The 13,834-nt window shown below is 38.4% G+C and overlaps 1 protein-coding gene across 1 annotated transcript in view; it reads left to right on the top strand.

The window, feature by feature from the left end:
• LOC107657879 (breast cancer anti-estrogen resistance protein 3-like) overlaps positions 1–13,834 on the top strand; it is a 55,566-nt gene that overhangs the window by 38,776 nt on the left and 2,956 nt on the right. The window contains exons 5-10 of the mRNA XM_016446158.1: positions 6,022–6,150; positions 8,992–9,431; positions 10,531–10,631; positions 11,120–11,853; positions 13,316–13,431; positions 13,620–13,791. Of these exons, the coding sequence (XP_016301644.1) occupies positions 6,022–6,150; positions 8,992–9,431; positions 10,531–10,631; positions 11,120–11,853; positions 13,316–13,431; positions 13,620–13,791 (1,692 nt within the window). The remainder of the gene's footprint in view (positions 1–6,021; positions 6,151–8,991; positions 9,432–10,530; positions 10,632–11,119; positions 11,854–13,315; positions 13,432–13,619; positions 13,792–13,834) is intronic.

Raw genomic sequence — 13,834 nt, 5'->3', positions numbered from 1 at the left:
ATATTGATAGTATTGTATACTGATATATATTGTGAATTAAAGATTTTTTTTTTTTTATAAACATAGGGAAAAAAATAATTTGAGTTAGATATCAGTAACAAATATAATAAACTAACAAATAATAATTAATAATATATACAAACATAAACACGTTTATAGAAAAATAAAACAAACAGAAAAAATTGGTGTGAGAATACAACAGAAAAAATACATTGACAAATTGTAGAGTATAATATTGTATAGCCAGGTCCATGCTGATTCTCCTAAATTGCACCAAAAATGTGTATTTTAAATACATTTAAAAGGACCATAAATCTTTCATGAGCATCAGTCACATCCCCAGACTCTGACGGTCTGTTCTTTCAGCTAAGATTTGTCCTGCCCTGTCCAGGAATACATGACGATGGCAGACACCCCAGGGACCATCTAAATGGACAATGTGATGGGGGTGAGATAAGAGAGGAAGAGGTCCTGTGTTTAAAGTCCCAGGAGGCTGATGGGACACTCTGATGGCCCTCTTTGTTTACGCTGGTTCAGGAAGGGTGTGACCTAACACCAAAGCCCAGACCAGGTCGATTGTCCTGCACATAAGAGGCTGCTAATGACCCACTGAACCCTTTGGGAATCTCAACCTACAGGGTTTAGACAGGGGGTCTCCATCCTTCAAGCCCCCACAGGAAACAGCAGGAAATAACAAGATTTTTACATTTTATATGTTAATGTGAGTGATGCTTAACCATGCAAAGTCACCACCACAGTGGCTACTTTTACATGCAACCAAATAATCCATTTTAATATTACAGAATATTAATTCTGCTGTTCAAAACAAATAAATAAACCATGTAGGAGAGTGATTATTATGTGCAAACAGTGAGAAACTCTATATTTGTGCAGTGTGCGCATGTCAAAAAAATAAATTCCGATTTGAAGCTTGTGACATATAAACACGCACATCAACCCGATCACTTTCTTTAGCGTTCATGTAAACACTACATTCAGATGCATCAATCGGAATGAATTCAGTCCGACTGAACCAAAAATTGTGCATGTAAACGTAGCCAGTGTGAGGACAGTTGATGCCAAGGTCTTCAAAGTCATTTTTAGCACATCGCTATACGGCTGCTAGGATGGTCTGAGTGGCTTCTAGTCTCTTTGATATATATATTTTTTTATCTAGGTATGACTAAGATGCCTCTTTTACTAAGGTCCCGTAAGTTGGCGTAATTTTTTCCTCCTTCATCGTCCAGCTATTGTAAGTCAGATCACTTAGAAAATAATTAGTTCTCAGCAAGCTGCAACATTAAAGGTATTACTCATGTCTGTAGCACAAATGGTGTTCAAATCTCTAATCATTAGTACAAGTATGACTAACTATCTACATGTACCATCGGATTAGCTGTCCTGCTGGTTTCCATCACAACGACGAAGAAGTCAATCTCATTCAAACTCATGAAAATGATCTCCATCTTCAGTCGTGCACTTTGCCATAATCTGCACGATTTCCAAATTAAACATGGATTTTTAACCGTTCACTCACTAAGCTGCTGAACGGCCACTTGTGGAGTAAACTAAAGAGGATTAGACGTTCAAGAATCAACAGGGAAATGTCATCTCATCCATAATCATTATCCAAAAGCAGCTTTCCAGATCAAATTCAGCCTCTGAGCACATCATCTTTGACCAGAAAAGCCATGAGAACAGTCAGTTCTGACGTGTACCAAAATGATCTAATGTGCGCTTAGTCACTCAGCCATGCTTCTGATGTCGCACGAACTACTACAGAGAATGACTCTTATTAATACTGCAAAGTGTCTCGTATATCGTCATTATGAGGCTCATTCTTCTGTCGATATCTAACCTGTGCTTTGCACTTACCCAATGAGACCTTTGAACCTTGATTCAATATATCCAAATGCTTCAAAATGCATGCCACTATTTAAAAAGAACCTTAGCAATCGGCCCCTCAGATGTGCAAAGATAAAAATGGCAATACATAAATGGCTACAACTAAAAGTAGAGGTGATTGATTTGATGTACAAATATGTCTACACCGCTGCTCGATGGAGAGATTATTCGTCATGCTGCTATTGAGCTGCTCGAGCAATTGAGCTTTGGCTATTTTTAAACATTTACGGCCTCAGTGCACCTCTAAATGGATCCACGATGTCGTAGCGCAGAATGAATGCAACGAACATGCCAGATAAACACCACCTCAGCTGGCATGCAATCACAAAGCAGTCATAAAACCTAAAACGTGAACATCAGGTCCAAAAAATATTTGCATTCCGCACAACCAGAATACAGTCTCGTGCTCATATGTTTTTACTAAAAGTTCTATTTTGATCGGTTGTTTTAGTCACTGTATTGTGTAATACAGTTGAAGACACTAAACACGAACAAGTGCTTTGGGATGATTTTCCCAGCCAGGGTGAAAGTATGTCGTCTGGTCACTGTAATTTGTGGCTTGCGGGGGTGTTGGCTCGGCTCACTGTTGTCTAAATGGAGAGGGTGTGACGCCCGTCCCTCACTACAATACCAGAGGCATCAGAGTGTATTTCAGTCCTTGCTGTGGCCTGGGTTTGTCAGTCTCTATACATAGAAAGGATCTTAGAAGCTTCTTCATATAAAGGGAAAAACTGTCCGTAGCTTGGCATGTGGCACGTGCTTTCAAATAAATGCACCACTCCTTAATTCAGCGGGTTTGTTACAGCCTTTCAAGTAATCATAATACCTGACCATCTAAAAAGTGCCCTTCAGACGGAGTCCTCTGAAAACATTTTGCGGTTTTAAAGCTATTGAATGATCAGTGACAGAGAGTTGACATGAGGATAAATCGGCCAGGATAATCCACTAGCTGCTCAAAAAAGTGATAAGACTCTGCCATATGTTTGTGTGAGATGCTTTCCCAACACAAATCAGCAATTTAGAGGCTAGGATTAAGATCTTATGGCAGAACGTATTGCACCTCCCAACAATCAACTGTTGGCTATCCACTTAGGTCAAATGTTCTATAAAGTAGTAAAGCAAAGTGTTTGAAACCCCCATAAAATAAATAATAAATAAATGTTTATAAACTAACCATTTTTTGCAGAGTGCCTTTTTATTTTTAAGAGCATTTTAAATATATTGCTTCACATTGTGCCTAACACCACCCTTAAAATTATTCAGAAATAAATAACAGTGAATATGTTTACATAATTGAAAAATTAAGAACATAATTTGAATATGGCCAAGCCAAAAGGCTATTGTAATCCTTGATATCGATCAAATAATTTAGAATGATTGTTGCTATTATACGATGGTATATATAGTAATCGCAGGACGTCCAATCGATTGCACATGCTTTCATCCCTGTGGGACGTGTAGTTTTTTAGGTGCTTTGCAAATTTTGTTTTTTTGCTATATAGAGAAGTGTCTTTGTCAGATTTAAAGATGTCCAGCATTGCCAGGCCTGTGCGCAGTGGTTTGTGGTGGACCACAGTGACAGATTGTGGTCAGTAAGATCCTAATAACTGCCTGACATGCTTGACAGACGCTGCTTGGGCTGTGGGTCAGTGGACATAGAGAGAGAGAGAGAAACTGGCAGCTAAGCATCTTCTCAACATCACAGAAAACCGATGTAGCTCATGTGCTACTGTCAGTCCTAAAAAAACATGAAATGTATAGTCAGTTTTTATATAATTAAAATGTGATTTTCACATGCTACACAGACTTTTATTGTACTTTAGATGGTTTTACACAATAATGTGTGCCTTGATAAATATTTGATATAATATTATAAACACTGCCCATTAATACAAGAGTCCTCAGTAGTCCATAGGCACCAGTTTCTAGTTTCTATTAGACAGCACATTGTCTTTATGAGATCACTTGTTATGATTATTGATGTCATTGTACATCACCATGGCTCTCAGCCATAATCAGATGTCTTGGCAGTTTTAAGAAAACCCAAAGCTCTTAATCATCAAGCCATAAAAGCTATTTCAATCTACAAAGCTACAGCGACACATTAAAATGGGACTTGTTAATAAAAATACACAACAGCATCACTGGCTCTGTGGCCAGTGTGTGATGCAGCATACTTAATTAAATCAAACAGTGTAGTATCAATTGAAGTTTCCACTACTGAGTGTGCACACACACGCACGCACACACACACACGCGCACGCACACACACACACACACACACACACACACACACACACACACACACACAGTCAGTCACTCATCAATTCCAATTACCTTTGCCCTTACGTCGGTTTCATTTGACATATTACTCAATAGACCACAACTACAAAGTTGAAACGAGGAGTCCTGCTGGGAATTTTCCCCTCACGCACAGATTTAGCTTGGGGTTATGCTGCAGTGCCATGCTTGAGTACCCACTGCGTACAACTACCAGCTAGAGCACAAAGGTACCACTTTAGGTCTCTGAGGTTGGGTACCACACATAGCTGGCATTCCAAGCACTTAACCAAAAAGAAGGAAACACAAGATTATGCTTGAAATCCCCTATCTAAAATATGTAACAGCCTCTTTTTTTGCCCTGGTTGTAACACAAGCACAGTATGCAGTTCAAACTTTCGTGGCCGATAAAGCAATAAACCATGATAGCAATCCATGATAGGAGAAAGAGAGTTGTTAGGCACACCACAAAGTGCTTAAGCCCTCAGCCTCATAGAAATATTAATAAAAATCACAAATTCAGGAAAATAAGGGTTTATGATTGAGAAAAACAGGTTGAAAAGTTTTTGACATGTTTTTGAAATAAGTCTTCTTATGCTCACCAAGGATGCATTTATTTGATTAAAAAAAGTAAACAGCAATATTGTTAACTACTATATTATTACAATTTAAAATAACTGTTTTATGCTGAGTTTGTGCTCAAGAAACATTATCATCAATGGTGAAAACAGTTGTGCTGCTTAATATTTTTTGGGGAAACCATGAAACATTTTCCCCAAAATTCTTTGATTATAACAGATTTCTCTCACATGCTGCACTGCCCCAAACCCTGTACTACTACTTTTACTAGGTCTGTACTATTCATACTGTTTGAGCAATATGTATACGGCAAGCAAATTATAATATTTTAAAAGCATGTTAACATTAATGCATTAGGTTTCACAAACTAACAATGAATAATTTCTTATATATTTAATTAATAAAGCTTTTATCATTGATAACATATTACATGTGCAGTACAATAGTACTGTATACCATTCCAAACATAACCAGATTCATTTGGCCACAGAAGAGCATTATTACAACTCCTACTTTGTTGATAAACAACAATGGCATGTGCTGTTAAGACATGGAGGATATTGCGAGAATTAAAATTGCATAATCTGTCTACATTTCAGTTGTTGGATAGGGATCAATGTTGAAATGCATGAGATTATAAAGTGCTATTTGTGCCATTCGTTTTGAAATTCTATTACACTGACAATCTGCTCACATGACCGAGTTATGTTATTGAGACACTGAAAGCAAGCCTATGAATGAAACAACCTAGTTGGGGAAGATAACAAACTGAGCTTTATCAAGTATATTACAAATTTGATTTATGGTATTAGTACAAACTAATCAAAGCTCATGTTTCATAGAAAATGACTAATGAGTGCATTTCTTTTTAGCAGTTTTTTGAAAATAACTATTCTTAAATTCCTCAATTGTGAAATCCACAACCCTCTAAGGTGACACGCATTTTTCCAACAAACCAGAAAATCCATAATGAATCAGAGCAGTGGGGCGTGTGTGCAGGTAAAGGTAAAGGCGGCTTGCCCCACGGCTTAAGGAGGCGGAGACAGACAGGAAGAGGGAGGGACTTATCAGCACAGGAAGCACGGGATCCATCAGCCAGTCAGATACTTAGTCACAGGGCAAAAAGAAGGGAGGGGAATAGAAAAAGAGAGGAGACTAATAAAAGACTGATACACATATACTTCAATCATAGAGACTAACATGCTATCTAGGGCCACCATGGCTCTAACGTACTCTTCTGTGCCCATCTATGTGCAGTTTTCGAGGGACAAGTACATCATGGATGGACCACCGGAGAAGCTTCGGAGAGAACTAGAAGAAGAACTGAAACTGAGCAGTGAGGAACCAAGGAGCCATGCCTGGTATCATGGAGCCATCCCTAGACAGGTACAACTTTCCTGGCCATTAGAGGGGGGGGATCATTATGGGATAATGTTTGGATTATAGAATATTTCTGTGGTGAGTGGCTGTTTCCGTGATTTAATATGTATGTGTATGGTTAACACACATCTGCAATATTGTTCAGAAGTTGAATCTGGCAGAGAGTAGAGATCTTTCTGCTGTCAAAGCATAGCTGTTCTCTCCTTGAGTGACAGTGAAGTCATGCCTGTATCTGGCACTCAAACATTCACTTTCTCTGTATAAAAGATAATGAATTAAAGACATGTGGCCATGTTTGCTTCAGTTAGAGCTCTGGCCAGTAATACTTGATTAAGGGAAGAAAAACACTGAGGATATGACTTGCATTAGATGTTCTTATGGCTAACTTGTTAAATGTACAAAAAGTACCATGGAAGTATCATGACAAAATGATGTTGGAGATCAGTATCACGGTTCTCTGATACCACATGCATCTACTTTTTTTTCTACTTACATCTGTTTTTACAAGGTACTACGAGTTACTTCAAAGAATACTATTGTATTATCATGATTCATAGGCTACAGTGTCCTAATACTTCAAAAACAATGGTCAAAAATTATGAAACATGTATATATTATATATTTTACTAACATTAGATTACATATAGGCATGTTGTGCAAAATAATAACCAATAAATACAGTGTCTAGTGTTCTAAAAATGTTCCTTTAACATGCAATTTTACTTGCTTGGCTATGTGAAAGTGCATATTAATAATTAGATGCTAGAAATAAGGGGGAAAAAAGCATATAGAAGTGGCAAGTATTTGCTTTGCCAGGCCCAAGGGCTATGGTGTATTTAAGAACCTATGTAATGGTTGATCAATATTTGTTCTGAACTGGTTACAGGTGCCAAACCTGTCCAGAACAAGAAAAGTCACTTTCCCACCCAGACTTGATCCATGATCAAGGAAAACAAAACATTTCACTAAAAACAAAACACTAAATGTGGAGTCTGGACTGAATGCTTGTCAAACAGCAAAACTCAGACTATCAATATCTCTAGTACAATTCACTGTGCTTAACTACTATATTCTGGATGGTTCATTAACACCAAGTTTTATTCAAAAACAGCCATCAACAGTTTCTCATCGTGGCAAACATCACAGTGCTGACAGCTACATGAAAACCATGTACCCTTGCTCCTCTTTCCCATGCTCCTTTGCAGGATATGCCCCTGAAACTGACAGCTCATCCATCAACAATTGTAACAGAGCAATAGTGGTTAATGCAGTGATGAATCATGACTGCTATTTGACCTGAGATGTATTTATTTAATGGCATCATATGATCAGAACTACCAGCATCCAGAGTCTGGCTACTGCTTACACCACAAATATAGTCAGAAAGAACAAACTTATTCATCATGGCTCAACACACCTTATGAATGACCTTAGAATATAGTTCATCGGGTTCATGAGTAAGACAAACTCCTACAGCCATCACAATGGATAAAAAAGTGCCCTTAAATTGCATATCTGTGAGGATTGATTGTTAATACATTCTCTACAACCAGCACTGTTAAAAGGAATCAGTGAGTCTGATTCTTTTGAATGAATGAATGATGCATTTATATAGCACTTTTATATTGTGTATTGTTGTACACCCAAAGCGCTTTACTATCATGGGGGGGGGGTCTCTCCTCAACCACCACCAGTGTGCAGCATCCACTTGGATGATGGATGTGGTCCTTGGATCACTACACACCCTGTGATTATCACAAAACCCCTGACAGCATGTGTGCTGCACTACAGCTTGTGTTTACCCATGAGTCTTTCAGCTGGACGAGTCTGACCTGCTCAGCTCGAGTTAACCAAACAAACTACAGACAAGAAAAGAGGAAAGACAGGCATTTACCGATTTGACATGCATCACTTTATGACCAGTGGTGTGAAATGACCTGTGCTTGATTTCAAAAGTGTTTCCTGTAAATGCCCATCTGTTTTGTTTGTCACTGAAAAAATATGGTAAAAGATGAATACTTATTAATAACAGATGAAAAGACAGGCAGCAACCTGTGAAACTATGCATATTTGGACATAAACAAAAAGCTAAGCTTTTTAGCTGCTGTTTTATACTATAAGAAAGGCCTGAGAATAGCTGTTTAGCACATCGTCATAAACACTTAAGAGATTCTAATCACACTTAATGACTCTTTTCCTGGTGCCACTGCCACCCCACAGCTCCAAACACGCATGATAACAGATTTATTAGTGTTTGATCTTTTCATGAGCACATAGTGAGAAGTAATATGAAACAATGACATATAAACTTACTTTAATCTAATCTCATTTCTCATATAAACTAGTAATAAACTTAAGACATAATGACATTAAAAACAAATAAGGAAATATATAAAAAATATACCCCCCCCTCATTATTCTAGGCTGATTTTTCTGATCTCCAGAATGATTTACATACTGACTCATTAATATTCTGAACCGCTTCCAGAAACCTAACATTAAGTTTGGAGAGGAAGTCCATCATTCTAAACTGGTTGAATGCACTAGCGATCCACAAAAGAAAGTAATATCTAGGTCATGCCATGAATCATTGTCATAAAAGTAGTTTGGTAATGTTTGCAGGATGTGTACATAATCTGATCAGACAGAATATCATTAGTACAAAGCCATACTAGCTTCAAAATGTTTCCTCCACTGTTTGAGCTCCTGCATGAGCACAACTTCATGTGCACTAACATCTAGGTCAAGATCCAACATGCAATACTCTTGAAACTAAGGAGGAAGGAAAATATATATGAAAGTGACTACAAAAACAACAAAAATTGTGTGTGTATGTTTGAATTTAAGGTGGCTGAAAACCTGGTTCAGAGAGATGGAGACTTTCTGATCCGAGACTCGCTGTCCAGCCCGGGAAACTACGTTCTGACCTGCCAGTGGAAGAACACCCCTCAACACTTCAAAATCAACAAACGCGTGGTAGCCATGAACGAGGCCTACTCACGTGTTCAGTACCTGTTTGAGAAGGAGGGATTTGACAGTGTCCCCGCGTTGGTGCGATACTACGTAGGCAACCGTGAGCCGGTATCTGAGGTTGTCGGAGGGATTATCTTTCAGCCAATCAACAGAGCTCTGCCTCTGAGATGCCTGGAGGAGAAATATGGAGTTGGATCTATACGTGTAGAGGCGGGATACTCCGAGAGAAAGAGCCTGACTTCCAAACGGTTGAGTCTGAATATCATGAACGGACACACCCAGGATCACACCCTCAGCTGTGGGAATCTCCTCAGGTGAGAGAAAGACTATCCTATGGCACATTACACCATTATGCATTGGCAAGAAGAAATACTCTGGAAGGCGTTTTAATTATATATCTGAGAAAATAAGAGAGATTAATTATTTTACCCGTTAAAGGATCTACAAATTACTAATTACAGATTCTAGTTCTCAAACGGTTTGTGTAATGTGGCTTTTTCAGAATCTGTATTTAGCCTTTTTTTCATGTAATTTGTAATACATGCAATTTTGCTGCCCCTAAAAAGAGAGGCCAATAATTCATTCCTTTCACATTTTCAACACTTGGCTAGATCACAGAGATTTAGCTCACATGATTCAATCTTTTTAAGCAATTTGAAGTAAAAGGAAATTCATCTGTGGTTCGACTGTCCATCTTGAACTCTGAAATAGAAAAGCATCATCAAAATAAACAATACTAGTGATACAATTTAAATAAATTTGCATTATATAATTGTGGTCTACTTTGAAAAGTGACTAGTCAAGAATTTGCATATTATCCCCAAGCTTATACAGTAAAACCTATATAATTTTGTCAATACTTATTGGGTCTTGTGGTTTAACTCACAAACTCCCATTTGTTAACTGCAATCTTTTGGAAATCCTTGACAGGTTTGCTCATTAGGACCCCGGGAGGAAGTAAATAAGGCATTTTCCAAGCTAGCAAATTAGAAAGAAAGCAACTTTTACTTTTGAATATTGATTAAATGTGTATTATTTATCTGGAACTACTTATATGTTCAATTATTCAGTCCCACAATGTGACAGCTTCACAATAATATAAAGAGATTTTTAGCATCAATAATCATAAAATAAGTGAAAGTTTTACTTATTTGTGCAGATTCAGCACATGGGAGTCTAACTTCTCGAAACAATGTGTCAAAATAGCTTATTAACTTAGCAATTTAAAAATGGTATTCAAATAATTGTGCAGGTTGCCTAACATTAACCGAGAGATTACACTGAATTTGTACTTTTAAAAATTCATGCCACGCAGCTTTGAAATTAACTCAGTTTAAAGTGGTATAACCTTCATGTCATAGTCCAAAAGACTTTTAGAGAACAAACTAAATGACCTGTCTTTCTCGTTCACAGCAACAAAGATAAGTGTGGAAGTCAACCAGCATGTCTAAACCACGTTCAGGAGAGGAGACGGCCACTGAAGACCCATCAGTCGGAGAGCTTTCTCCCTATCGGTGAGTGCCTGTCAGCTCTCATCCTCATTGATACCCCGTCACACCTCCAACCCTCCAGTGATACACACGTCTGACAGCCTTGAAAACCAGTCATCTTTCTCACATTCACTTTGTGCCAAAGAGAAAGTGGTTCTCAAAGTCAAGCTGACGTTTCCGCCTTTGAAATTCACTTTGGCTTACTGAACGTTAAATGTGTGAAATGAGACGTGGGATTGAAATGCAAAATAAATTGTTTTGTTGAAGAAGCTCTGTGGAGAAGAATGAAAGTGGGGATAGAGATAATTTATGCCTGTGTCAGTGGAATAAATATGGTTATGCGAAAAACGCAGCTCTGCTGTCCATGTCAGAATCCAGAGCGCTGAATCTGCTTTACCGTGCAAAATGCAGAGAGAAAACTTTGCAGCTTTGAATTCAACTTCCTTTTTACCATGTCCATCTACAACATATTTTCTACTTTAATGAATAAAAAGCTGATTGTATGCTTTCAGGCTATAGGCCCCAGGCTCAGGTTCAGCATATGGAGCACCAGCCGTGCCCCAAATCCCCAGTTTTCCGCACAGGAAGTGAGCCAGCTCTGAGCCCCACAGTGCCACGCAGAATGGCCTTTGACACCCAGCCTGGCGAGGCTATTCGTGGATCTGACAGCCAGCTGTGTCGCAAACCACCCCCTAAACCCAGCAAGGTTCCCTCTATGAGAGTATCCTGCACCCCTGGCCTGAAGACCCTCTCCCCACCAGTCCCTCCAGTAAAGCCCCACAAACAGCGACCTTCATCCCAGCAACAGCAGCAGTCAGGCAGCCCATCGAGTCCAGAACTAAGCTACTGTGAACTGAGTTCATGCAGCCCTGCTGACTGGGAAAGGATGACTAGCTCACAAACTAATGGCTATGTGGAGAGACTAAAGACTGAGGAGGAGTTAAGGAGATGTGATAGTAGCGTAAAACTTGACCGCAGCTCCTATCATAACGCCATTGAGGCCCTAGACAACGACAGCGGGGAAGACAACGAGGAGGATGTGGATAAAGAACAGGACTGCAAGAAAGGTTTCAAAAGACCCGCGTTTGAAACCGAGTCAGCGTTCAGACCTGGTGACATCAGCTTCCGGCTTCTACCAGTGGAGAACAAGCCACTGGAGATGACAGTGCTTAAGAAAGCCAAAGAGCTGCTCGTCAGTCAGGATCCAAAGACCATCGCCAAACACATCCTGCAAGCAGACTGTCAGGTAATATTAATTATGAGCCTTTGAAGCCAACATAAAATCAAAATTTGGTGAATTCCTATTTATTCTTTTCAGTTTATCAACATGCATTCGGTATCATGAACTGACAATGAACAACATCTAATCTAGGTTCATGTTAATTTATAAATATGCCATTACTCATTGTTAAATTTATGTTGGTTGATGACACATTAATATAAATCTCTACAAATGCTAAAAATTTGCTAAATTAACTTTATAGTTAAATGCAGTAGTTCATGAAACTTAATGGATTAACTAAACTGGACCTTCCAAATAACTATTAATAATAATAATAATAATAATAATAATTCATTACATTTATATAGCGCTTTTTCTAGGCACTCAAAGCGCTTTACATTGTCAGGGGGTATCTCCTCATCCACCACCAGTTATTACTAGTAATGTCGCTTAAATGCCAATATTTAACAGGCAATTTTAAGCCTTAATTATAATAATTAAGAATGAAGTGTATACTTTGGAGTCTGTAAGATTTTAAAAGTTTTTAAAAGTAGTATATTTTTGCAATGCTCACCAAGGATTAATTTGATATATATTAAGAAAATACAGTAAAAAACAGTAATATAGTGAAATATTACAATTTAAAACAACTGCTTCTATTTTATTTAAAAATTGTGAATTTGTGGAAAATGTGATACATTTACATAATCAATAGAATGTTCATTATAATTTACATGAAAACAGTATAATTATGTTTAGTCACTTTGATCAATTAATGCACCCTCACTGAATAAAAGTATGAATTTCTTTAAAAAAAGTATATATTACAGACTCCAATTTTAACAGAATTGCACAGTCACACAATACAAAAGCTAATATTGATCATGAAAATCTTAAGATAGTATGATAATACACAGCTTATCCATCACAGATTGTATATCTTATAGCTTTCGATTTCAAAAAATAGGAAGGAAAATTAAGGGGGGGAAAAAGTCAAACTAAGCACTCAACAACAAAGGAGAAAATCAAGACAGATGAAAACAGAATTAGGGACAGCCATCCACACCCACTTACTGAATACAATCATGACCAACATGTCTGTAATTACAGGCTCATTATGTGAGTCAGCCTATTCTTCAGGTTGGAGACTGGTTCTTCCAGCCAACCAGAGGACCAGACCACAGTTGTGCCACACAGCAGGGGCTAAATGTAGATGAATCCAATTAAAAACGACCCAAAAAGCCTCTTATACATGTGACTATCCACTTCTCCACGTCTTTCTGCTTTTGAAAGCGGCTCCAGGTTGTTTGTCTGTGTATATGGGAATTAAATTTTAAGCTGGCTGATTATGTCAGTCATAGGACCAATATTATGGACAAAAACAGTCGATCCATCCACAGCCCAAATTTAGCTTAGCTTCTGTGCAATACTTTTCTATTCTGGATGTTAATTCCTTTGATGCAAACGCTTTGTGTACATGCTACAGGTTGCTAGGATATTAAATGTTTCTGAGGAGGTGAAAGGTCAAATGGGTGTGACCTCTGGGCTGGAGCTGGTGACCCTTCCTCATGGGAGACAGCTGCGGCAGGACCTCATGGAAAGGTAAACAGATGCTGTCAACATGTGATGTATTAAGCAGATTTTTGATGACTCATAAGGGCGGACAACTCTCTCAGAGAATATTAACTCTTGCATATGATAAACTAACGAAACTGAGTTTTTTTTTTTTGCAGTATCTAATGTCATGTAGGCCACACATTTAACATGCATGGCTGGTTCTTTTTAAACAGGCATAACACTATGGCGATTGGAGTTGCTGTGGATATCCTGGGGTGTACAGGAAGTCTGGAGGAGAGAGCAGCCACCCTAAACCGGATCATTCTGGTAGCTCTGGAGCTGAAAGACTCCATGGGAGATCTTTATGCCTTTTCCTCCATAATGAAAGCACTGGACATGCCTCAGGTACCCAGCAGCTCCTTCTAGCTGCCACTTGCGCTTGAGACTT

The sequence above is a fragment of the Sinocyclocheilus anshuiensis genome, unplaced genomic scaffold (assembly GCF_001515605.1).
Source record: "Sinocyclocheilus anshuiensis isolate Anshui unplaced genomic scaffold, SAMN03320099.WGS_v1.1 scaffold107, whole genome shotgun sequence".
Lineage (NCBI taxonomy): Eukaryota > Metazoa > Chordata > Actinopteri > Cypriniformes > Cyprinidae > Sinocyclocheilus > Sinocyclocheilus anshuiensis.
Note: the sequence above shows the minus strand (reverse complement) of the source record. Positions and strands in the feature narration are given on the sequence as shown.